Consider the following 26,072-nt stretch of genomic DNA (forward strand, 5'->3'; position numbering starts at 1 on the left):
ATTCTGCTTTGCATTCTGCTCTTCTTACCCCCAAACTGAAATGTAGATGCCTGGTGTCCCTTGGTGTGTGCTGGGACTGGCTTTTGCTAACGAGCAGCCCCCAGGGAACATAGGGGCTCTGTCAGTAACAAATCACTGGGATCCAAGGGTGGAAAAAGTAACTGCCACTTACAGGCTCTCGCTTGAAGGCACTTCTCTCCCCAGGGACTGGAAAATGTATAATATAATGCAAATGGTCTGCATAGGCAAATGAAGGAAGTAAAATCAGGTCTGAAATCTGCACAGAGCTGCTCTGAGGAACACAGCAGGCAGGTGCCTGGGATAGGTGCCTGTGTCCGGGAGGAGTTTGCATGGGAAGTGCTGCCTCCCAGACCTACTGGAGGTTTTATGAAGGAATCTGAGCATGTAGACAGAAGGTTTGAGTGGGATTCGTAGGAGGAAAGCAATTACAAAGGTTTCTTGTTAGCAATAACAAGTGAGAAGGTTCTCAAATGGAAATACGGTTAAGATGGGGAGCAGAGATTAATTGAAAGTAAGTGGTCAGCTCTTGGTGTAGAGGGCAGTCAGCAGTGGAGTCCTGCAATGGAGGCGGGCTGGCATTATCATCTTCTTCGCTTACTCCCTTTTTTTCCACATCTTCAGCAGATAATGTTGAAGTGAAGCTGGCTGACTGTTGGCCGTTGCTGGCCACTGTCTTGTGGGAATCAGCTGAAGGAGCTTTGACTGGACAAATCAATGTGGATAAATGTGATGTATGGGAGAGGCAAGGAAGCAATCCTAATTCTGCCTTTACAGCGAGGGTCTCCTTGTTCCTTTCTACTACTGAATGAAATCTTGACCTAAGCAAGTGTGTCTCTACAAGGTCCTCTGTTCCTGGCAGTAGGAGAGAACTGCACAAATATCACTGTACTGTATATATCTGTAGTGCGTTTGTCCTAATACTGTCTCATTCCTCTCCTCTCTGAATATGAACAGCAGAAAAGGCAAAGCAGCTAAGGAGGACATGTTTAAAGGTTTGGGTACAATGACTTCTGTATGGGAAACTACAAAAAAGTTAGGGTTCCTGTGGTGGGTTTGCACGGCAAGGTTTTGGTAGTGGGGGGCTACAGAGGTGGCATCTGTGAGAAGATACTAGAAGCTTCCCCCATGACCAATGGAGCCCATGCCAGCCGGCTCCAAGACAGACCTGCTGCTGGCCAAGGCTGAGCTAGTCAGTGACAGTGGCAGCACCTCTGTGATTGCATATTAAGAAGGAAAAAACCAAAACAAACCCCCAACAAAATCTGTACCAGTGAGAGAGAGGAGTGAGATTATGTGAGAACAACAGCCCTGCAGACACCAAAGTCAGTGAAGAAGGAGGGGGAGGAGGTGCTCCAGGCACCAGAGCAGAAATTCTCCTGCAGCCCATGGTGAAGCCCATGGCAAGGCAGGCTGTCCCCCTGTAGCCCACAGAGGTCCATGGTGGAGCAGATATCCACCTGCAGCCCCTGGAGGTCCCCATGCTGGAGCAGGTGGATGTGCCCCAAGGAGGCTGTGACCCCATGGAGAGCCCAGGTTTGCTGGCAGGACTTGTGAACCTGTGGCAAGAAGAGGCCAGGCTGAAGCAGCTTGATGCCACGCTGGAGCAGGGGAAGAGTGTGCGGCAGGAGTGGCAGAGACAATGTGTGATGAACTGACTATAACCCCCATTCCCTGTTCTGTGCTGCTTGAGGGGAAGAGGTAGAGAAATGGGGAATTAAGTTAAGCCCAGCAATAAGGGAGGGGTAGGGGGAAGTGTTTTTCTGACGTGAATGGTAATAAATTAAACCAATTTTCCCCAAGTCAAGTCTGTTTTGCCAGTGACGGTAATTGCTGAGTGATCTCCCTGTCCTTATCTTGACGCACAAGCCTTTTGTTATATTTTCTCTCCGGTGTCCAGTTGAGGAGGGGAGTGATAGAGCAGTTTTGGTGAACACATGGCATTCAGCCAGGATCCAACCACCAAAATTCCTCACCTGGAAGAGGAGTGAATCTGAGCTGTGGTGGTAACTGCAGGTAGTGTTGGAAAAGTTAATGTGGATGGACAGGCCAGAGGTCTCCCTTTAGGCTGGTCGTGACAGACAAATGAGGCTAGCAGGAGGCAGGGGATAAATGTGTGGGTTCATGAAAGTAAAAGTCCATTAAGGAATGTCATATGTAAAGACACCACCATTTCTGGGATAAGGGTTTTGGGACACTGGAGAGTTTCTATAAATTGCTGTCATCTGCAGAGTGTCTCATAGGGGCAGGTACCCAGTTTTGTGTTTTCATGGTGCCTGCGGTGCTGGATCCTCAGTCAGTGCTGGATGTTTGAGTTCACCTATTTTTGCTTCTGAAGTCTTAGTTTTGTGCATGAACTCTGAGAAGAGCAGAGGCAGTGACTGACCCTCTTGTCCAGGTTCCCTCTTCTGTCAGCCTCAAGCAAAGGCTGCTCCCGGTGTCCTTGTTCTTGTGGTAGCTCTGCAGACTGATGCTCTGTGCTTTTCTGCGTTTGAGGAGTGGCAAGTGCTGGAGACTGTGTTTCTTTGATGTGTTATGCTTACCCAGCCGTGTCCTCTTGCACTTTGTGGTAACAAATATTTACAGAACGCAGTAATGCAGGTGCTTTCCTAGTGCAGAGGCTGAGGGTGTCCAACACGGGCGTTCTTGGTCTGTCTTCAGTCCTGGAGTTGTGACAAAGCAGCAATTTGTGATGTCTCAGCATCATTTTACTCCTTTGCTTTTAAGTGATTCTGGTTGCAGCGCTCTGTCCAAGGAGGTGTTTTATCACATGATGACTTCTTCTGAGAAAGTTTTTGCTGAACAGCACTTTTAGCCGTGCACAGCTTTCATAGGCTCCCCCTGGGAGATACAGTCATCTTCCAGCTGGATTACAGTACATCTCCACAAAGGATTACATTTCCTGGAGGCAGTGTAACTGTGCCTAGCCTTGTATGTTTTCTCCAGTGCTCTGGTTGGGATGGAGACCAAGCGGTTGCAGTGTGAAAAGAGAATTACAGAGAATGGCTAGTTCCCTTCACAGATGTCCTGTCTCATCTCTTGCCTCTGCTTACACAGCCATGCTTTCTGAGTGTAGGTCTTGCAGCTATAGTTGTGTGGCTTGGCATGTTTGTGGAGGCCAGAGCAGGGTCAAGAAACCACATGAGACTTCAGTAAATCCGTTTGAGTTAGATGACACAAAGGAGCAAAATAGACTTTAACCTTGCTGCCTGGGGATCTTGCCTGCTGTAAGCTCCTGCAGTCACTTAAACCCAACCACAACCTTTCATGTCTCCAGCCCCTGGGGAAGTGCTGTCCCTTGTGTGGGCTTGGCATCCAAGTTCACATGGGGTGAGAATGCCTGTACTGTGTTACAAAGTGTCTGGGAGCATCTCTGCTTGCTGTCTGTCCTCTGCTGAATGGCCCTGTGGGGCAATAGGTGAAGCTGTGTAGAAGAGTGCTCATCTGCCCTCTCTCTTCCAGGCTTACCTGGAGTCCTTCTACAAGTTCTGCAAGGTGCTGGGAGGTACCACAGCAGATGCCATGTGCCCAATACTGGAGGTAGGTCTGGAAACCCCTGTAGCTGGGCAGTATTGCAGTGATATTCATTGCTCTGTGCTCAGACCCAGCTTGCCTGCCAGCATTAAGGACGCTCAAGATATTCTTCAGCACCCCCATGTGTGCTCTGCCTGTTTACTGGGGGCCTAGGAAAGCACTGCCTGCACATGACTTTGAACAGGTTTGGTTCCCCAGTCCTGATCTTGCCAGGTGCCGACACATCTGTCGCCTTCGTGGCAACATCTTCATCCTCTCACATAGATAACAAGCAGGAGAACAACCAGAGCTGTTCAGTGCATGGCCTGTCTCCGTGCCAAGGCTAGCTGTGGGATGGGGCCAGTAGGTGAGAGAGACTCCTTGACCTGCGCAGGGTTCTGCTCTGTGGTTTGGCTTGTGCCTGGGATGGGGATTTCCTCACCTGACTGCTTCCCAGGCGTCAGCTGCTGGGCGTACTGGGAGCCTGCATGTGTAGCCTGCCCTGGCTGAACACTGGATAGCTGTTTGTGTCCCAGGCAGCTTGCTCATGCTGCCTTCTGATGTGGCTCTACTCAGAGCAGTGTTGTTACCTGCTGGCCTCTGACAAAGGTGCTGCATCCCAAGGTGAACTGCTCTTCTCCCACAGTTTGAAGCTGACCGGAGGGCCTTCATTATCACCATCAACTCATTTGGTACTGAGCTGTCCAAGGAGGACCGAGCAAAGCTGTTCCCACACTGTGGCAAGCTCTACCCTGAGGGCCTGGCTCAGCTGGCCAGAGCAGATGACTACGAACAAGTCAAAAACGTTGCTGACTACTACCCTGTGAGTGCTTTGGGGTGAGGGCTGTGGGGACTGGTGCAAGGACCTGCTCTGGATCAGAGCTTCTTGGGGGTCTGGGAAAACCTGTGGATTGACAGCCTGTGGAGAGGGGTGCTGGTCTTCTGCTGCTACTGTTGGACCTGCGCTCTGCTTGGCCAAGATGCCATTAGCTTGTTAGTCATGGCTGTCATTGCAGTAGTGATAGGGAAGTGTGTGCCCTGCATCCCATCCCGGGTTGTGGGGACAGGCAGCAATGGCAGTCTGTCTTTGGCTGGTTGGGCTTGGAAACACATCTTCAGCGAGAAGTGGTGTGCTGCATCTCCAGCCCTTAGTGGTTTGTTCTGAGCTCTGGTTCAGTCCACAGGGGCGGCACTGACCTGGGAGGACATGGTTGGATATGTCTGGATTCCTTAAGCTGCCCTTGTGCATGGCTGGGGACCTGTTTGGAGTCAGCTCAGTGTTGCCTTACTGAAGCAGCTGGAGCATGTGCCAGTGTTTGTGGGCACAGGGGCCTGGCCCAAACACTCCAGTTTTGACTTGGAGGGGTCTGTACCTGCTGCATCTTCCCTGCAGGCTCAAAGCACCAATACAGTTTCAGAGAGGTGGTAGGATCTCTGGCTGGACAAGCTCACAGATGAAATAAAGGCTTTCTCTGCCTTCCTGGGGATTGCCTTCAGCCAGCGTGTGTGCAGTGCAGCCTCAGCAGTATCCCATTGGCAATGTTCATGTGTGCATGGGGCAGACTCTTGGCTTTTCTGTGTTTTCTGCTGACCTGATGTGGTGGCTGGGGTCTCTGTTTGACACGGAGTCCCCAAACGCTGCTGAGCTTGGAGGGCTTTGAGGTTTGGGTATATCCTTTTGTAACGTCTTCCTGCAGGAGTACAAGCTGCTGTTTGAAGGGGCTGGTAGCAATCCTGGAGACAAGACCCTTGAAGACAGGTTCTTTGAGCATGAGGTGAGTGAGCCCCGAGACGCTTCTCTGCCTGTACCTCCCTGTGCCATTTGCAGAGCTCCAGGTATAGCAGCAAGCTTGTCTGCCGCCCTGTCAGCGGCGCTGTGGATGAACAGGGTTTGGGGGAAGGAAGAGGATGCCAGCCCTTTGCTCCAGCGAGGGAAGGGGGGGCCCAGCATGGTGAGCATTCCGTATTCTCACCCAGGCAGATTAGAGCAGTGTGAGAGACAAGTCTGGGGCTGCTGGTGGGTATCTGGTCCGTTGGTAGCAAAACCAGAGTGTAATTACATGGGAAAGAAGGATTTTCAGAGTACCTGAGGGTATAAATATTTCCTCCTTCAAATGTTAGAGCCTGTCCTCAGCCATGTGCTGTAGGTTAGAGCTGTCCCAAGGACCTGCAGAGCAGACAGAATACCTGTGCTGGGCCTTCCAGCCTGCTGGGGAAGTCATGGGACCTCCCACACTGCTTCAGGCCACACACTTGGCCAGCTCCTCCCATCTGAGGTGGACAAGTGACATGTCCTCCTCTGGGCTTTCCCTAGGTGAAGCTGAATAAGCTGGCCTTCCTCAACCAGTTCCACTTTGGAGTCTTCTATGCCTTTGTGAAGCTGAAGGAGCAGGAATGTCGCAACATTGTGTGGATCGCAGAGTGCATTGCCCAGCGGCACAGGACCAAGATTGACAACTACATTCCTATCTTCTAACCCTGCTCTGTTCCTGTCTGACCTTCCTGCCCCTGGAGTCCGGAGGGACCCCTATCTAACTAACACCCTGAGTTATCCCTTCTCCAGACTCCAGGGATGTCCCGTCTGTGGAACTGGCTCAGATGAGGAAATTGTACAGTTGCTAGTTAAATTATTCACAAGCTGAAGTTTGAGTTGTGTGTACTGTGAGGCATCTGGAGGGACCAGCGGCACAGGCTTGGCCCTGTGTATCAGGAGGGACACCTCCTGTTGTGTATCTAATAGTCCCTGTGTTACTGTACTAATCTGCTGTATGCGCTTATGCTCGTAGAGCAAGCACCAGCTGGGGGGTTGCTGCCTGTGAGGGGTTCCCAGCACTGCGGAGGAACACGTCAGGTCTGCCATGGCTGGGGGATCCTCTCTGTCAGTGCTCTGCACACCTCCTCGTTGGTGTTGTTCCTGTGAGATTTAGTTTGACTATCATTTGTAGTGTAGCCCATGCTGCTGTGCAATCCCTGCATCTCTCTGTAGCTAACCCTGACCTGGGAGAGACTGGGCAGCCCTGGCTGGGACAGGGACGGAGCCTGTGGGAACAGGAGGGCAGAGCCAGAGTGTGTGTGGAGCACACTCTTCCCTGCTCTGGCAGCATTTGCACTAGCACAGCCTCCCCATGTCCTTAGAAGCAGCTCTCAGGCTCCCTCCTGCCTTGCAGCTTGAAACTGCTCCATAAGCTGGCTGAGCTCCTTCCTCCCCTGAAGACCCACGGCTTGGGGGTTTACAGTCACAACCGTGCAAGAGGCAGGAAGGTCCTGTGCTCTGTGGAAGGTGCTGGACCCCTGCACCACCCCAGAGCAGACATCAAGGCTGGTGCAGGGTGTCCAAGCTGGCACTGCTGCGGAGCCGCGTGGGTACAGCTGGCTGTTGGGAAGAGCAGCCCTTGGGTCTGGCTCTACTTGGTCACCCTGAGGTGTGCAGAGGGCAGCTGCCGGCAGAGCAGCCGCCCCTCTGGGGTTAGGGGGTGAGAGCTAAGCCCTGGGCATGGTGTGGCAGCCCTGTTCCTTGCTGCTCTGCAGCCAGGCTAGCTCCACTTGCTCTCAAGGTCTGGGAGATGCCCTGCAGTAGTGTGGTAGCAAAGAAGCCTCACTGGTGGGAAACGCATGCTCAGTGCTGCTGCTGCTGGGAGGGATCGATGGAGAGCAGCTCTGTCCCAGCTTGTGCTGTGGTCACCTCTGCAGTGTTTATTATCCTGTGATCCCCTTCTCTCTACACCAATAAATATCTGCCTACTGCACCACGCTCTTCCCTGCTTACTTGGGCACCTGTTCCCACATCCCTAAGAGCTATTAGCACAGGGAATATGGTATTGGGGTGTGTGTGTGTGTGTGTGTGTGCTGGTGTGGCTCCTGCATGACTTGGGACCACTTGTTTCTACCAGCCCTTGGGCCCTGGATCCAGCCCACACAGCAGGTGCTGCCTGCTCTGTGGGTGCATGTGGGTGATGAGCTGATGGGTGCCAGGGGAGTGAGCCATGCTGATGGGGAGCTGCATGGCTTGTCCCCCTGCATCTGGGCTTCCTGCGGGGGGCTGTCCCCCTGGGGCACCGTCACCCCTTCCCTCCTCACCCTAGCAGGGCTGTGGGCAAGAGGAAGCCTGTGGGGTAGGGGTGGGGAGTAGCAGGGAGGGGGTGCAAGCTTTTCCTGGCCAACCTCTTCTCTGGGGCCGCCTGTGGCACCTGCAGCCCCACACAAGGCTCCTGCTGCAGTGCTTGATGCGGTGCCAGTGGCGACTCAGCTCAGCTCGGCCCCCAGGCACAGCATCCCTGACCAGGCATTACAGCACTGCACCGCCAAAGCAGATTGCCAGAGGCGGGTGGCATGTCAAGAACAGATTTATTTAAAAAGTGACAATCACGTAGTTCATCTCGTGAAGAGCTCAGCGGCACTGGCAGCCTGGGCTTTGCTCCTGCGCTTGCCAGAAGCACGTGGAGTGTCATAAACAGCAGGGAGGCAGGGGCTGGAATGGCAGTGGCCACAGGGTCCCAGGTCTGACCCAGCCAAGAGGTGATGGAGCCAAACACAGCTCCAACAGCAGTGAGGAGGATGTCGGGCAGCTGAGAAATGGCCGAGGTACATCCCAGCCCATGGTGCAGAGCTGCTGAGTCAGGCAAGGGCGGCCCCCTTGGAGGATGCGCGGTTAGAAAACATACAAAACCAAGGTCTCTAGAAAATGGTGATTCTCGCACAATAGAAAATAGATGTCTGATTTTGGAAAGCAATTTGGTTTTTAACGTCTAGTGCTGATTGTTCCCCTGCAGCGCAGGAGGGTGATGCCAGCATCTGCGCACGCGCCCGGGGGCTGGTGTGCCTGGAAATCCCAGGAGAAGGCTCGCTCCTGCCCCGCGACCGCATGCGGGCCGAGGTCAGGCCTTCTTCACGTCGTTGTGGTGCTCTCGCCTCAGCGCTCGGGGCAGCTTGGGATTGATGAAGAATCCTTTCAGGAACAAGTCTTGGACAAAATAGGGCAGGTAGCGGTGTATGAAATACATGAGCCCAAGGCCCTGCCCTGGGTAGTAGCGCACAGCTGGGTTGGCAGCCAGGAGCCCGTCCGTGATGCTGTTCACCACTGCGCTGAGGTCCTCCACTGCCACCTTCATGAACTGGATGAACTGGCGGTTGATCTCCTCGACGTAGTCCTCGCCGTAGGCCTGCAGCAGCTCCCGGGGCAGGCTGGCCACCAGCCGCTGCTTCTGCAGGTTCCAGAAGGCAGGGTCGCACGTTGACCCTGCAAGGACGCGGCCCCCCCGTAAGCTGCGTGGCCCCCCTCCTCCAGCCCCCCTGGCATGGGTGCCAGCAGCCCCCAGTCCCCCTCAGCCTCCTGGGAAGGTCCTGCTGAAACCTTGGCAGACTTGTCGTGTGAGAGGCGTGGTGGGAGCACCACAGTGGCTCTTGGGACTGAACCAGAGGTCTCGGACTGTCCCTGCAGTGGAGACAGTGCTACCACTAACATGGCAGAGGAGCTACTGGCAGGGCTCGATCCTGACCCTGCCTCACCAGCCAGAGCCCAAAGGCCACAGGATGGGCACCGTCCCCAGGAGGTGCCTGCGGATGCTCGGAAGCTGCATCCTGCACCACCAGCTGCTTCTGCCATTGCTCCACCTTTGCCCCCAGGCGTACCTGCCCTTTGCCTGCAGGTGCAGGCAGAAGGCGGGCACAGACCCTCTTACCTGTTTTGTAGTATCCAGGCAGGATGAGGCTGACTTTGACACCCCAAGGCTGGAGCTCACTCCGGAAGGTGTCCATGAGCAGGCTGAGGGCTGCCTTGGAGGCCCCGTAGGCTGCCAGGCAGGGGAAGGGCAGGTCACCTTGCAGGAGCGAAAGGATGAGTGAGTGGGCTCTCAGGCAGGGACCAGGAGGGCTTATGTAGGGCTGTGCTCCCGGCCCCTGCACAAGGAAAGGGCTTAGCTTTTGTTTTGCTGAGAAAGTAACTGGAATTTGCTTCAAAGCAATTGTTTTAAGGGGGGGGCGGGGCGGGGAAGGCAGCTGCTCTTCCTTCCCCAGCCAGTCAAAGCTGGGGGTTGTCATTCCCACTGGGGGCACAAGACAGCTTCCCTGGGGTTGCCCACCCTGCCTGCCCCCAGGATGCACATACAGCCCCATGGCTCCCCATCTCTTGAGTGCCTGCTGCAGGGCCCAGCGATGCCACTGGCTCATCCCAGGGTGCCTGGTGCCAGTCTGATGCAGCTGGCGGGGGAAGCGGAGGTGCTCAGTGGGGTGGGAGCCACACCGCACCATGGGGATGCTGGACCCACAGCCGAGCTGGGGGTGCCAGGGGTCTGGCAGGCCACGCTGAAGGCAGGCTGCTCACCTGCAGGGCTGCTCACGGTGACGATGCGGCCACCGGTGGAGCGCAGCAGGGGCAGCAGTCCCTTGGTGAGCTCCAGCGAGCCGAAGAAGTTCACCTCCATGCAGGTGCGAAACCTGCCCAGCGGCGAGAGCTCGGCATCGGCAATGGTGTCGTTGAAGCCAGCATTGTTCACCAGGCCCCAGAGCCCTGTGGGAATGGAATGCTTGAAGAAGGGACCTGAATGGGGGACCCCCACCCTGGGGATCCCAGCTGCTCCCTGGCTCATGGGGGTCCCGCAAAGGAATTTTGGTGTGCCCTGAGACAAGCCCTGTTAGCAGAGGCTGTTGGTGTGGGTGGCCGCAGGGATGCAGCCCACAGCAGGGAGCACATGGAGACTTGGCACTGCCACACTAGTTGCAAGCTGAGGTCCTGGGGAGCTGTGTGGGGTCCCCAGGGGGTACTACCTGTGCTGTTGGTGTTGGCCTGGATGTGTTGCAGGACACGCTGGATGTCTTCTGGCTTGGTCAGGTCCATCTGCAGCAGCGTCAGCCTCGGCGAGCAGCTCTTGCGGAGCTCCTGGGCACCGGGACCCTGCGGGTCCAGTACACTGGCAAACACTTGAAAGCCCAGGGCATCCAGGTGCCGTGCTGTCGCCTGCCCAAAGCCCGAGTCACAGCCTGCAAGAGCCAAGAGGAGCCCTGCAGTGCCCGGTGACAGCCACCGGCTGGCTGTCCCCAGCCCTCAGGGATCCCCCTAGCTCTGCCTCTCCATCCCCAGGGACCAAACACCCCCTGACATTGGTCCCCCACCTCGGGACCACCCTTGCCTCATCACACAGCTCCAGCTCCCATCCTGCTGGAGACATGACCTTGCCTTGGAGCATTCACAGGTCATGGAGCTGCTGTTTTCTCTCTGTCACACACGCAGGAAGAAAACACTCTTATCTGCAACCTCATCACCCCGAGTGCCTCTGATGCGAGGCACAGGTAAAACCACCAGCACAGCAAGTCACAAGGACAGCCAAGAGCCCTGCCACGATGTGGAGCGGGAGCCATCAACCCCCAAAATAGCCTCCAAAAGCTCCATCGGGCACCATTTGGAGCTGGCACAAGGCTCCGTGGGAGATGATGCCTTTCCCCAAATGTTTGCTGCCTCCCAAAAATGGTGGGCAAGAAGCACAGCAACCCCTTGCCTGGCTGAAGTACTAAGGAGATTAAAAAGGGAGAGAAGGAAAAGAAGGATCCTGGTCTGCTCCTGTCACCCGCATCCTTCAAGGGAGCATCCAGCTGGGCTGTCCCGCCCAGGAAAGCACTGGGTGCTGCCATGCATGGTCCCAGCCTCCTCTCCTCTATCTCGGCTCACCCACAAAGCCACTGCTGGGGTGGCTGGGGGACGGCCCGGGCAGGAGCCGGGTGTTGTGGACCACAGCAGCCAGGATGCAAACAAACGGCAGTGGCAAGGTACAGCTTGTTCCTGGGGCTGCCGGCAGCACCGCACCGATAGCTCCAGGGAGCCCACGTCACTGCGGCTGCCCAGGCACATTAACCATTAACAGGGGAGCGCTGCAGGGACAGCCCCATCACCCCTGCACCCTCCGGCCTAGCACCCTTGGGTGCTCCTTAGGACATCCCTGAGAAAGGGCCCTATCCAGCACCTGGAGCCACCCCAGCATGGACACGACAGTGGCCCTGGGCACTGGTACCTGCTCTGCAGGCCCCTAGGAGACCCCAGACCCCTCCCAGCACCTCTCCTGCCTGTGCTGGGGTGGACACGGAGACCAGCTGCCCCCCTCAGCTCCCTGCTCCTGCCCCCTCAGGCCGGGATGGGGGTGCTGCCAGCTCCAACTCTCAGTGCCAGCTAAACCACCCTTGGCTCAGCGTCTGCGCTCTGGTCCCCAGCTCCGCTTTACTTTATTGCTGCATCAGAAATGCAAAAGTCCCTGGCCAGAGGCCAGAGTGATAACACACCCCAGAGGTGCTCCGCTGGCAGGAAGGGGCTGCAGGGACCCCCCCACTTTGTCATGCAACACCCAGCACCCATCATGGGTGCATGCCGGGCTGGCTCAGCATCACTCCTGGCATCCCCCCAGTGCTATAGGGGATGCTGAATGTGCTGTGGGCTGCTGGAGCAGCACATCGACCTCTCCCCTCCCTGGGAACAGGTCGTGCTGCCAACAGCCAGCCAGATAAGGTGCATTTCACCTTTCCCAACACAGCAGGAGAAAACTGCAATAAAGATAAGGTTTAAAAATAAAAGTGCTTGTGGCCACAGCCTCACCATGCCGCAGCCAGTGCCCTGCACACCGTCACCGCCAGGACAGAGTTACCTGCACTGCTCCCACCCCAGCCAGCAAGAAAAGCTTCCAGTCTGAATACAAAGCTGTGTCTCACCTCCTGAGCCTCAAAACACTGGGAAACTTCCCAAAAACCCAAGAGACACAGGTTTGCTGGCTTGTTTCAGGCAAGCCTGGCAAGGAGGGAGCAAACACAGCCGCATGCCATCCAAGCCAGCCAGGGTTTGTTTTGCCTTAGAGGAGTGGGACTGTCAGAGGATTTGTTTCGGAAGTTTTAATTTATTCACACACACACACACACAAAAACACCCAACAAAAAACAACCTGCCTGGGAGGCTGGCGGGAGGCCCAGGAGGCAAGGATGTTCTGGTGTTATTTAAGGTCTCCAGCACTGCTCAGCTTCCTGGCTGCTATGCTCAGGCATGGCCAAGAGTGCAGGGAGGGACAATAAAACCTCTGGGGCCATAGCACGTGGCCCCAAAGCACAGCAGCTTGCCCAGGGCCATGCTCATTCCCCGTGGCTACCAGCACACAAGCCATCGGCACTGCCGGGGCTGGCGTGGGACCCGCCACCACTGGCTCGGCCCCACCGGGAGTGCTGGAGCCGGTCAGTCTGTGCGGCCCCGGCGAGGCTGGCCCTGGGCGTGCTGCCCTCCGAGGATGACGAGGAGATGCTGGCGCCAGCTCCCCCCGCCCTGGCTCCCTGCTTGCCAACCAGTTCTGCATCCGTGCCGGCAGAAGGGACCGCGGTCGGACCGAGCACAGGAGAAGCCCAGCATAGGGAGCACGGTAGAGGAGGGCAGGCAGCTTGAAGCCCCCCATTGTGTCCCCCCATGGGTCCCAGGCCAACAGCCAGAGGTTTCTGCTGCAGCAGGAGCAGCACCCGAGCCCAGGCTGCAAAATCTGGCAGAGCTCCACAGTCTCAGCAAGCGGGGGCAAATGCCCGCTCTGGGGGCCGGCTGGCCTTTTGCCGGAGCAGCAGGTCAGCAGCAATTTCTGGGGACTCTGCAAAAGCTCCAGCCACTGCACCGGCTCCCCCAGGAGCAGAGCATGCCGGCTGCCACCGGGATTTCGACACACTGAGCCCTGGCTTTACCTGTCTTGAGCAAGCAGAGAGGTTTGGCCTCCAGCATCACCACTGGGGTGCCCTCCCACCCACTCAGGGAGGACAAAGACGACCAACCATGCAGCACTGTGTGCTCACCGCCCGGAGATGCCCCTCGCCGGTGAAAGCAGAGCTCACACGGCGCTGGCTGAAACCACAGTCCCGATTTGGTGCGGACACATTTCTTTCGGGTGAGTCGGGCATGGCACGGCGCTGGCTTTTTGCTATCTCAGGTATTCACCCTGCTCCTGCAGCCATGCACGGACACATGCTCAAAATCAATGCTGCAGTTTGCTGAGCGGAGCTACCGTCCAGGAGCTGCCAAACCACAAGCACCCCCTGCCCCCGTGCCCACCATCAGCACAGTACCTGAGGGAGGGCTGGTGGCACAGGTCCACAGTGCTCACTCCGATGCAACGCTTCCCCACCTGAGCTGTGAATCCTCACCCCCAAGCTGTGTACCTTCGCATGCCTGAACCACAAGCTATGTACATCTGCATCCCTGAGCCATGTACAAAGGGAGAAGAGCAGCACAGACCTGCAAAACCTCAGCAGGCAGAAGCACAGCTTGGCTGAAGAAGCCCTGTGCAGCTGCGCAGAGCCCTGAGCACAGTGGCAGCTCCCCAGAAGCTGTTCCCTCCAGGGCCACCCCAGCCTGGGATCCCAGCATGGAAGCTGGTGAGGGATTGCCCCAGGACTGAGCTCCCTCAGGGTTAGTCCTGGCAGCGTGAGCGGCAGCATCCCCAGGGGCTGCTCCCCAGGCACGCAGCGAGGGCAGGCAGCAGGGCATCCCTCAAGGATGTTCCATCTTCCACCAAGCCTGGAGGCAGCTGGGTGCTTGCCACTGGGTTGGGCACCCAGAGCAGCATCACTTCCTCCCCAGCTCTGCAGGCCATCACCTGGGTGCCCCATGTGCCCCTCACAGCCCTGCCACTGCTCCCCAAATCCCAGGACATCAACCTTACCTCTCTCACCACACAGAGCTTTTGAGCTATGTGTTCCACCACTCTGAGATGCCTCACCAAGATGGAGCTGTCACCATTGTCACCAGCCTCCCAGCCCTGAGATGGCGCTGGGCTGAAGGACCCGTCAGTGGAGGGGAGCCGAGGCGCCAAGGCCAAGCGGATTAACAGGCTGAGCTGCTTGTTTCCATAGGCTCAAGCTCAAATCCTGCCTGGGATGCCAAGCTAAACACGGCCTTCTGGCCCCAGCAGGATTTGCCGCTGCCACCTCAGATCCAGCTCCTCCAGGCACAGGATGGGGTTGAGTCTGGCTGCGCTGCAGGGACACTCAGCTGGGCATCTGGGGGGCATGGCAGGGACTGATCCTGGCTTCATCCTAGCAGCACCATGGGGACCTCATGGATGATGTGGCACTGAGCAGTGAGGCCAGAGCAGTGTGCAGCAGGGATGGTGCCACTGGAAGGGATGGGGCTCCCCAAAAGGGACTTGGGGAGGGGGTCCCTGCACAGGGCAGGTCCAGGCAGGACAAAGCACCCAGCAAAAGCCCACAGGGGAAGAGCAGAGCCCTGCGGCCAACCTCCTGGATGCCGTGCACGTTTGGAGTGAGGAGCGATAAAGGGGTGATGTCAGCCCCAGGCAAGAGGGAACAAATTCTTGGCAGGGCACTGGGGAGGGTGGGGACAGCAGGAGCACCTGTGCCCACGGCAGCTGAGCTGCCACAGCTGCCCACTGGGTCCAGCCCCCCCAGGAGCCACCTGCCCACAGCCGAGGTCCTGCCAGGCCAGCAGGGCCAGCAGCAGCCCCCCACCCCACTGCAGCCGGTGGCATCACCATCAACAGGAAACCACACCCCTGCTGGTGGCTCACAGGGCAGCATGCCACACTGGCAGTGAGTGTCCCTGCTCCCCATGGAGCCCCCCAGGAGCAGCCCCCATGCCCAGGTACTGGTGGATGGAGCCAGGGTGGCAGCAGCCCCGTGATGCTGCTGCAGGTCCTCCGCACCCAGTTTTGCATTATTAATTTGTAATAACTAATTAATATATATTACATACAATAATTAAATTGCATTAAACCCAGGGAGATGCCTTCAGGGATGAGCCAAATCCCATCCCCAAATCCCCAGCAAGGGGACAACATGCAAGCCCCACCCCCCCTACCCCAAACGGCCTGGGTGGACATCCCTGCAAAGCCTTACCCCCCTTCCCCAGGCAGGACCTGAGCCAAAGGGAGCATGTGCTGCTCCCCACTCCCCGGGACACCCCCCCACCCCCCCTAGGGCAGCCAGCGTAGGCAGCCAGAGGGAAATTACGAGCCAGGGTGCTGACAGCTCCTGCAGCCCAGGATGAAGTGCCACATCTGTATCCCTCCAGCAGGTCCTAAGGGTCAGGGCAGGGGCCAGGCAGACCCTCAGCCCCCCAGGGAGGCCCGTAGACCACAGCAGAAGGCAGAGCTGGGGATGCCCATCACTGCAGGGGTACAGGGGTGACACACACACCACACACCCCACCACACCAGGGACAACAGCCAGATGGTATGAATTACAACGGATTAGCTGAGTGTTTCTGAAGCCTCACACACCATCACCTCCACCTGGGGAGGCATCTTTCACTTAACAAACCAAAGAGAAATGGGAAAACCTGATTTTCTGCCTAGACAACCCAAAGCAGCTGGGCCGAGATGACGAGGAGCCCTGAGGCCGGTGTGGATACACTCCTGAATTAAAGCCCATTTTTCAGGAGCAGGCACTGGTGCATCAGTATTGAGCACCCCAACAGCACAAAAGCAGCCACAGAATAAATCAGTGTCGGGAGCCACAGCCCTCCCTGTCACTAAAAGCCACGCAGACGCCTTATCCCTCCCCACCAAAGCCGAGGGCAGCAGATGCTGCTCACCACCAGTGGGGCTGACAAAGCCAGAAGCTTGTTACATCGCACATGGCAGAAATGAGCTCAGCCACCTTCCCCTGCACAAGGCCAGTGCCTGGCGAGGTGCTGGAGATCAGGATCCATCCACAAGCTTGCAGTCAGCCTTGGCACAGGCTTTAAGCTCTCAGGAGGGCAGCCTGGCACCCAGACCTGCTGAGCTCAGCCTAAGGGCTTGCACCAGCAGGGTCAGCAGATGCAAAAGCACCAGAGATTTCCTCAGATGGAGCAGCAAGTGCAGGAGAGCCCGGCAGATAACCCAGCCCTGACACAACAGGGGTGCTGCTGGCAAGGACTGAGCCAGGGCTTGCAAACAGGCAGGGTGGAGGAAGTGCCTCTCCTCCCAGCAACGCTGTGGTACTTCAGGTTTCACAGAAAAAGGGCACAGGAATTTCCTAGAAGCAGCCGCTCACCGCATCCCCGGGGCTGGACGGCATCTTCCAGCAGCCACTGTCTCCACTGAGGGGAGATCCTTTCTTCAAAAGGAGCAGCTGGACTCTCATGGTCAAGGATTTGAGTGTCCTGTGGGCAGGGATGAGCAGGAGGCAGCAGCCAGGACATCGCCTGCAAAAGGGTGCAGCCCATACATCAGGGCTAATCGGGGATGGATGGATGTCTGCTGAGAAGAGGAAGTTGTGAAGAGCTGCGGTGATAACCGGGTTAATAATCACCTTCAGAGGGAACACGGTGAACCGGGAACATGGAGCTGGCGAGCTGCAAAAGCCATCCATCAGCAAGAGCTGTTGCTGGGAAGGACACCCATGGCCCAGGGACAGCTTGGCCAGATCAGTGCCAATGCCAAACTGGCACTGGTGACACATTTGCCTGGGCTCTTAGGGAGAGGCCAGGTGGGAATCAGGCTGGGAAGCTGGAAAGCTCCACCAGCCACAGCTGGGATGTGGCACTGAAGATGCTCTGGGGAACGAGGTGGTGGGAGCAAAGCCACAGCTGGGCACCTGCTGGGAAGCACCCCCAGGCCACACAAGGGCTCCCCAGGGACCCCCAGCAGGCTGGGGAAACACCAGCCAAGACCCTTATCTATCTCACATGATACTGCATCAGGCCCCAGGAGCCAGCAAGGAGAGGTGGAAGGTCATGCCTAAGGTCTGCTACAGGCAGGGCTAAGCCATCCGCAAGCAGCAGAAGGGAAGACCAGATCTTCTATGTGGACCACCATTAGCCATCCACACCCCAGGACATCGCACAGAAGGTATCTCTAGCCAGCACAGCAAAGCACCGCAGCCACCACAGGACTGGGAGAGCCTCTGGCCATGTGGTGGGTTGGGCGAGCCACGGAAGGACCCTGAACTGCCACCCAAGACTGGGTGCCACTCCACCCACCGCACCATGGAGGTGGACAAGGCACACAGGGCTGGGACAGGCAGCGTCAGCAGGGACAGAGCCAGGCTGGGGCAGCGCTGACCAAAGCAGTCACTCCCAAGCAAGCCCAGGGGATCACCACATTAAGCAGCTCAGAGCTTGCAGCACCACAACAAAACTACAGCTGTTTGAATGGAGTCTTATCAGCTCTGGGGTATTTTGGTGATGATATTCCACTTTGCTTATCAGGTGCCATCCCATCACTCCCCCTGTCACAAGAATAAAGTCTCACCACATGCCACAAGTTCAGGCAAGCAGAAAAATGGGTGCAAGCCCTGCCCATCTCCATATCAAGATGGTCTCTGCAGTTGCACCAACTATCTTTTCTGTTGCAGCTTCCTGATCCACCTAGAGCTCAGGTTTGTGTTTTGGGGGGTTTATTTTTTAGCAACTGAGCGAGCACCAATTGCACTTCAGCCAAGACAGCCTTTGAAATAGCCACTTAGGCCCCCAGGCTAAGATCCCTACCCCATGGCCACCTCAAGCCACACCAGCCCCTTCTGCACCTGATTTAAGTTGTCCCCTCCTCACCCTCCACTTGCAGCTCATCAGAGTTTGAGGATCACAAGACTAATCTGGCACATTTTACCGGAACACAAGCAAGTAGCCCTCCAGGCTGATGTGCTTGGACATAGTCGTGCCGAGCCAGGCTGAACAGTGATGCACAGGGCAGCACCCACACATGCCAACTGGCTTGGGACAGCACAGGCAAAGCCCAGCACACCAGCTGAAGCATGGACAGGAGTCACCACAGGACAGCTGCACACCCCAGTTACCCACCTGGTAACTGGGACCCTGGGAAGGAACAAGCATTGGTCACAGTGTCATTGGCAGGGTCATGAGAAGCAGATGTGCACAGCATGAGGTTTATGCCAAATGTATGGCCACCAGAGTGGTGAAACGGGGTAGAGAGGGATCACAAATCTGTTCAAGGGTACGTCTGGTGGAAGCTGAGACACACAACGTTAGAAGATCACCACCAGGAGAAACAGAGGGAGGCTTGAAAGCAGCAGCCAGACATTCAAAGCCCTTGGGCAGGTACCTCCTCCAGGACCTCAGCTCACCAGCCCATCCCTCCTCTCCATCCCCAGCCTGCCTGGGGAGCACCCACCGTCTGGCTCCCCAGGGTCACCCACCCAGCAAGAGGCTGTGCCACCACAAAGCCTGTAAAGCCAAAAACTGCTTTTCAAGATTACAGCCTTAGAGACAGCAAATCCCAGGACAGCACCACATGCAATGGCGAAGCCAGCTCCCAACAGGGAAGCTGATAAAGCTCAGGGGCTGGCAGCTCTCCAGGGGAGAAGGAAGCATAAGTGGTATGCTGCCTGTGAAGCACAGAGGCTGGGACAGAAGAACGGGGATTGGAGACTGTGGATGGACCGTAGCAGTCAGGGGGAACCGGAGGACGTAACAGGCATGTGCTGCGCAAGGTTAACAACAAAAAGTCCCAAACTATACCTGTGGCAACACACTGACAGCATGAGGGCAACGGTCTTGGACACTTTCCACCTTGCAGGCTCTACAGCAGTCTCTCAGATCTGACACTGCAGGAGGGACATCAAGAGGTGAAGAGGTATGGAAGCCCTGTAGCCTCCTGCACAGGTCAGCTGGGCAAGCAGAGGTCCTCCCCCAGCTGGGGTTTTGGACCAGCACTGAAAGACAGCTGTAGGGAGAAGGGAAATACTTGCCCAGGCTTGGTGGAGGCACCTTAAATACAGCTCCCCACCCCATTCCCCCTCCAGTAAAAGCCTGGCTGGGCAAGTCCACCACCCCCATGCTACCAGTAGTAAAAGCAGCACGGCTCCTCTGAAACCAGATCCTGGCTTAAGGGGAGCTAGACTCAACAGTGGGTAACACAATCCCAGACCTCATTAAAGATGTGCTGTTCATTGGACTAGAGGGCAGCAACTGCCTACACTTCTCCCGAAGCATCCGTTCCCATCTGACAATCTCATTTCTGCAGGGAAGTCTCTGCTTTGTTGCTCTCATGTCCCCGCATAACCCCGGGTGCTAATCAAGCCAGCTTGGGTTTCTCTATCAACTCTGTTCTCCCACAGCATGCAACTTTACATGCTTTTCCTTCTAATTAGCTGTGCTCATCATTTTTGGTTAACGGTGCTAAAAAAACACCCCAAAGAGCCTGTGTCCTTCGCAGGCTTTGAAAGTGCTTATTTATTAAATAAGTGAGAAAGCTGACTGTATGTATCTACACGTCTGCGGTGATCAGGGGCAGCTATCTATTTCTGAAGAAACCTAGTGAGGGGAAGGTGACTCTGAAGTCTGTGGAGGGCTGCTGACAACGTCAGGGGAGAGCTTCAGCCCTGCAAAGAGAGGCAGAGAAAGCAGGTTTCCTCCGCTGCTCCCAGAAACCAGCAGCAAACCTTATAACTAGAGTTAAATGTTGCTTTTTTCCTCCCTTAAATACGCAAGGTATCGCTTTACACCAGGGTTCCAGTTTGAGTGTTTGGTTTTGGTCCTGTCCCTGCCTCAGATTGGAAGAGCAGTTGTCTCTGCTGTTAATTTTTAATAGATCCTGGAAAACAGCAATTCCTGAGAGCAAGCCGATTTTCAGCCTCCATTTAACCTGGGGAAGACCACAGGTATCTCGGAGCTGACGCACTGGCTCCAGCAGCAGGGTGGAAGTTGCCTGTGGGAGCTATGGTGTCTTTACATGAAGCTTTGTTTATCATGAGGCTGCTGGAAGGCTCAGCACCACATGCAGGCTGCAAGCATGCCGTGCTGGTGCTCTAGCCCTGCCGGTGCTCTAGCCGTGCCCTGGAGCAGAAGTGTCTATCCTGGATTACTCGACAGCCCTGAAGTCTCAGCCTCCTGACATCTCTTAATGACCCAGTTCAGCTGGAAAATGTGTCTAAGACAACATCAAATTCTGGACAGGAGTGATGCTGTTTTACAGAGGAAAGCAATTCACCTTCGTGGCAGAACAGCGAGAGTCCTGACATCTGGATTGAATCATTTCACCCTGCTGCAGTCACCAGATGCTTCAACATCTGTTGAGTCCATGGGAAACTAAGCTCCACTCGACCATGATCAAGTTGCAAAACCTCTGTTAACCTTGAGCACAATCTGAATCTCTGCCCCATTTCAGATTGTTAATGGGGCATGCAATTGTAACAAGAGAGCCTCACCAGGAAAACTGACTTTCCCTGCAGCGAGGAAGGGGAAGGGAGGAGAACATGGCAGGTTTGGCTCTGGAACAGCCTGACCTGCCAACCGGTTTTGTTCACAAAGATGATTTGTTGAGGAAACAGACCGGTCTGCAGGTGCCTCCTGGCTTTGCAGGCTATACCAGGGAGGAACAAGGATGCGAGACCCCCAGATTTCCTCCCCCAGGCAGCCACCCTATGGGTTTGGGTTATTTCAGAGCTGTGTAATTCAGGTGCAACCTTCACAGGCAGAGCAACAATTCACCGTTTTCAACTTCTCATCCAAGCTGAAGAATCAGTACCTTGCAACTCAACTTGTACCTTCCCTCTGCTCTGGCAGAACCCTGCAGGCAGGACCTACAGGCTGGTTTGCATTTGATCCTTCTCAAGGATCTGTAGTAAATTGGGTAATTGGCTATTGCCTGAAAAACGACCCCCAAGCAGTCACACACCACAGAGCTACACAACAGCAAGGGGCTCACAACCACCCCAGCTGCACAGCAGAGCCCCGGGATGTTCACAGCCATCCTTCCACCACTTCCAGACACTAAACCCAGCTGTACTGGGCAGTTTCTGTGGACTCACCCAATTTCACAGACATCCACAGGGACCAAAGGATGATCAAGGCTCACATCTAAATTAAGTCAGGTCAAAACCAACCTGGCATGAAGTGCTGTCAGCTTGGACCTAGAGAGGCAGAGAAATGGCAGTTCATTCACCTCCCTCCAAGGCTGCTCTCGCAGACCATCACCTTTGCACAGGCTACAGAGGCTGGACTGCTTTTTGTAACGACTCCTGATAGGAAGGAGCTAGGGGATACAAGAAAACACCCCTCCTCTTTGCTCACACAGCTCAGGGGAGTCCAAGGCACCTAAGCACACCCAAGAGCACCATTTTCAGATGTAGGAAGGGGCGCACACACAGAAGCCAGCTGCCTGATGCTTGGAGCAAGGCTGCTCCCAGTGAGCAACCAGCACATGTCTGCACCGCTGGCCCACAGGTACCCACCAACAGCATAAGCACCCCGGGGCGCCCTGACCACACACCGGTGGCAAGGGATGCCAGGTACCAGCTACCTTGCAGCTTGCTGGTGTGGGATCAGCCCCTGTACACAGCCTGCCCCCACTCCACGTGTCCCAGGGTCCCTGCAGCTCCCCACGCTTGGCCAAAGCCTGTGCCAGACCATGGGCTTGTCTTCAAGGCAGGTTTGGGCTCACAGGCAAGCTCAGGACAGCACGTCGAGGGCAGTGTGGAGATGGCTGCTGTCCCCCTCCCAGCCCAGGGCTGGAGCAGCTGATCTCTGCTCCCCTCCTCATCCTGCCAGTCCTCCTGGGGCTGACCTCTCCCAGCCCAGCTGCACAGAAGGGCATTCTCCTCACTGCAAACAACTGTGACCTCCCCTAGGAAGGCAGGATTAACGCTTTCCTCACTCCCTGCCAGGCTGCATACACTGGAGCAGCACTCCTGGAGGAGCCAGACAATTGGGATGCAGAGCAAGAGCCCCAAGGCCACAGCCATGGATAAATATAGCACCACAGGGACTAGCCACCTACTTTGCTAACCCAGGGGATGCACCAGGGAGACCACAGCATTCCTCACTCCTCACCAGCAGCAGGCAGCTGCCCATCCCTGCTCCAGCCAAACCCCAGCCCCACGTGCAACACCTGAAATGCAAACCCACAACAGATGGGAAACACCGTAACTTTCTAGTCCCTGCTGCTACTGCAGGGTCAGCAGCTTTGATCTGCAGCAGCTCCACATCTGCTCTGCTACTTTCCCACCGAGCTGCATAGTTAGTTTTCCATCAACCCCTCCCATAAACTAAGTTTTGATTAGCCAGCGATGTCCAGACCAGCACATGAGGCTGGAGCATCACATGCAGAGCTCAACTTGGGGTTGTTCCCAGGGGTCATGGGAGAGCGGGCAGCTGGAAGACCTGGGACACCTCAGCCAGGAGATACAACAGCACCACAGCCACATTCCCTTGCTCCAGGTAAGCATCACTGAACCTGTGCAACTCCCTGCTGCAGGATTAAGCCAGTGATCAAGGAGCATATATAAGAGGAAACAATGCCCAAAGCTTTTCAGGCTGGGACCTGCGCCGCTCCACTGCAGCCATCGGGAGGGGACTGTGTTGCATTTCTTAGTTGGCCTGCAGGGTCCAGCGTTACACTCAGCGTGGCAGGAGCCCTGTCCCTGACCTCGCACACCTTCACCGATACCCAGCACCCAACTCCACACTTCTCCCTCTGCTGTGTTTTGCTTCCCACGGGCAAGAAGAGGAAGGCCAGGCTGCCTTTCTCCAGGAGCTCACCCCTGCATTGATCCTCCCTGGCTGCTCCCACAGGAGACACCAACAGCAACTCAATACCCAGTTGCCAGGAAGTGTCCGGAATTAATCCGCAAAAGAATCAGGCTAATTACTATGCAAATACTCAAGTGAGGGATGCCATCCCAGGCAGAGCAGCCCTCCATCTGCCCCTTGGCAGGCACCTGCTGGAGCAGCAGTAAGGAAACCCTGATCCTGCACCACAGGCTGTGCCTCAAACCTGTAAAACCACAAAGTATTTACAGCCAAGAGCAAACACACCAGAGCTGCAGAGGTGTCACATCAATGCACCAGGGCAAGAACACCTTGTTCCACCCACTGACTCACTAATTATACAGGCAATGCCACAGAGCCAGGGCTGGCCAGACCTGGTGTGCCACAGGGTACCTGCAAGCACGTGGCTGTCAGACATGTCCTCTCCAGGCAGCCCTGCCCCGCTGCAGCTTTGACCTTCACTTCGTTGAATCATTCATTCATCTACTGACTTGCTCCTCCAAGCTTCCTCCTCCTCCGGAGAGGCCTCCCTCCGCTTCCCACTGGTGCCACAGAGCCCTTGAAGCTGGATGGGGGACCCACCTCTCCTTCCCAAGGATGCCCCATCACAAGATCCAGTTTTCTGGGAAACACACAAACCTCCTCCAGCCTGGGAGTCTCCAAGCCAAGGCCAGCCCAGCCGTTCCCATCAGGATGCAGGCTCCCGTCCTTGGGAGAACCACCAAGGTCATGCCCATGGGTTTCCTTCCCCTCTGCATCCACGTGGAGCCCACAGCACCCTCCCAGCAACACCCACGCTGGCTCCAGCACTTCCTCCTCACGCCATGTCTGCTGCCATCATCTCACAGCAAAGCACCTGCTGACCCCAGCTACCTTCATCATCCTCCAGCCTCACTGCCAGGAGGAAGGAGAGGGGAATGCACTTACATACCAAGGTATCCTAAAGAGATTCAGCCACCAAGCTTAGCTGGGCAAAGCCTGGGAGAGCAGCACATCCCTGCAGAGCCGCCTTCCCCACAGAGGAGCTCTGTGCTGGGCAGCACTTCCCAAGGGTGACCCCACAAAGAGGGGGCACAATCCCACTTGCCCCCCACAGCTCCCAGGACAGGGCTCTGGGTGAAGTGGAGTGCTCGGCCTCACTGTAGCCTGTAGAGATGCCATGAGAAGCTTTTTAGGGAGCAGAACGGCTCCAGGTGGGAGGTGAGGGCAGCCCCTGGGCCAGCCGAGGGGCTCCTGAACCAGCCCCGCCACATCCCATCTGACGTCCCCACTCCTGGAGGAAGCATCACGCTGCAACTCGGGGGCAACACTGGAGTCCTGGAGCCAGGAGGCTGCTCACAGGGACCAAATGCAGCCCCCCACAGCCCCCCTGCTCCGGGGCAGGGGCAAGGGCAGCAACAGCCCGGCCGGTCCTGCCGGGGCTTGGAGCAGGGATGCGCGGGCACGGCCCGGGGGGCCGCCCCGCTCCCCGCCGCCCCCACACCGGGGCCGTCGGGGCGTCGAGGCCGTGCGGCCCCGCACTCACCTGTGACGAGGACGGCTCTGCCCGCCACCGGCAGCAGCCTGCGGGGCGATGCCCGCCACAGCAGCAGGCAGGCGGCGGCGGCGGCCAGGGCGAGCCCCAGGGGCAGCGGCAGGCAGGCGCGGCACAGGCTCTGCAGCCCGGCCAGCAGCGCCAGGGGCAGCACCAGCCCCCGGCCCGGCCCCAGCGCCCGGCGAGCCGCCCGCAGCGCCAGGCTGCCGGCCAAGGCCGCCCACAGCGCGCCGTACGCCCAGCGCTCCAGCCCCGGCTCCATCCCGGGCCCGGCCCCGCCGCTGCCGCCGCGCCCGGCCCCGCCGCGCCCCTTTATAACCGCCCCGGCGGTGGGAAAGGGGCGGGGCCGCGCCCGCCCCCGCCAATGGAAGACGATCGGGCACCGGGCACCGCCGGGACCGAACCGGCTCCCGCACCGGCACCGGGCACCGGCTCCCCGCCGGCTCCTGCACCGGCACCCGCACCGGCTCCGCGCCGGCACCCGCACTGGCTCCTCGCCGGCTCCTGCACCGGCACCCGCACTGGCACCGGGCACCGGTACCCACACCGGCACCCACAGTGGCTCCCCACCGGCTCCCACACCGGCCTTTACCCCAGCTCCCACACTGGCACCGACCCTGGCTACTTACCGCCACCCACACTGGCTCCCTGCTGGCTGCCACACTGGCACCCACACAGGCTCCCCACCGGCACTCACGCTGGCTCCCGGCTGGCTCCCACACCAGCACCCACATGAGCTCCCTGCCGGCACCCACCCCGGCACCAACACCGGCTTCCACACCGGCACCCACACTAGCTCGCCACCGGCACCCACGATGGCACCAACACTGGCCCCCACACAGGCTCCCACACCGGCACCACACCGGCTCCTTAGCAGCACCCACACTGGCACCAACACCAGCTCCCACACCTGCTCCCACACCAGCACTTACACTGGCTCCCCGCCAGCTCCCCACCAGCACCCACATCAGGTGCTGGCACCCACACCAGCTCCTCACCGGCTGAGCTTGGCTCAGGCCAGTGGCATTGGAGCCCAGTGGGACACTGTGGCGCTGCACCTATGGCTCTGCTGAGCTCAGCTCAGCACAGCTCAGCACGGCTCAGCATGGCTCAGCTCAGCACAGTGCAGCTCAGGATGTCATGCCACCTAGGCAGGCACAGGTCAGCTCAGCTCAACGCAGCTCGGGACACTGTGCCACCTAGGCAGGTGTGACTCAGCTCAGCTCGGGACATGATGTCACCTACGCAGGCACAGCTCAAGTAGGCACAGCTCAGCTTGGCTTGGTTCAGCACAGCTCAAGACACCATGTAATCTAGGTAAGCATAGCTAAGCTCAGCACAGCATAGCTTAGCTCAGCACGGCTCGGCATGGCTCAGCACGGCTCGGCATGGCTCAGCATGACTCAGTTCAGCACAGCTCAGGACGCCATGTCATCAGCAGCCTGCCTCAGCTCAGCACAGCTTAGAACATCATGCCACCTGGGTGAGCACAGCTCAGCTTGGCTCAGCTCAGTTCAGCACGGCTTGACACAGCACAGCTCAGCACAACCTGGCTTGACA

At 57.2% G+C, this 26,072-nt stretch overlaps 2 protein-coding genes across 4 annotated transcripts in view; one reads left to right on the forward strand and one right to left on the reverse strand.

Moving 5' to 3' along the window:
• ATP6V0D1 (ATPase H+ transporting V0 subunit d1) overlaps positions 1-7,277 on the forward strand; it is a 37,064-nt gene extending 29,787 nt beyond the window's left edge. The window contains exons 5-8 of the mRNA XM_005229193.4: positions 3,481-3,558; positions 4,178-4,354; positions 5,229-5,306; positions 5,846-7,277. Of these exons, the coding sequence (XP_005229250.2) occupies positions 3,481-3,558; positions 4,178-4,354; positions 5,229-5,306; positions 5,846-6,007 (495 nt within the window). The 3' untranslated portion in view covers positions 6,008-7,277. The remainder of the gene's footprint in view (positions 1-3,480; positions 3,559-4,177; positions 4,355-5,228; positions 5,307-5,845) is intronic.
• A 581-nt stretch (positions 7,278-7,858) lies between these two features.
• HSD11B2 (hydroxysteroid 11-beta dehydrogenase 2) lies at positions 7,859-24,783 on the reverse strand. 3 transcript variants are annotated; one of them, XM_055818775.1, is made up of 5 exons: positions 24,504-24,783; positions 10,294-10,506; positions 9,851-10,036; positions 9,210-9,347; positions 7,859-8,732 (listed from the first exon to the last, which is right to left on the reverse strand). In XM_055818775.1, the coding sequence occupies exons 1-5, from the start codon at positions 24,772-24,774 to the stop codon at positions 8,206-8,208; spliced, it is 1,335 nt and encodes a 444-aa protein (XP_055674750.1). In that variant the 5' UTR covers positions 24,775-24,783; the 3' UTR covers positions 7,859-8,205. The 3 variants fall into 3 exon arrangements, with proteins under 3 accessions (XP_055674750.1, XP_055674751.1, XP_055674752.1); XM_055818776.1 differs by lacking the exon at positions 24,504-24,783 and adding an exon at positions 16,525-17,409; XM_055818777.1 differs by having other exon boundaries at positions 8,205-8,767.
• Between the last annotated feature and the right edge of the window lie 1,289 nt (positions 24,784-26,072).

Source organism: Falco peregrinus, chromosome 14 (genome assembly GCF_023634155.1).
Source record: "Falco peregrinus isolate bFalPer1 chromosome 14, bFalPer1.pri, whole genome shotgun sequence".
Lineage (NCBI taxonomy): Eukaryota > Metazoa > Chordata > Aves > Falconiformes > Falconidae > Falco > Falco peregrinus.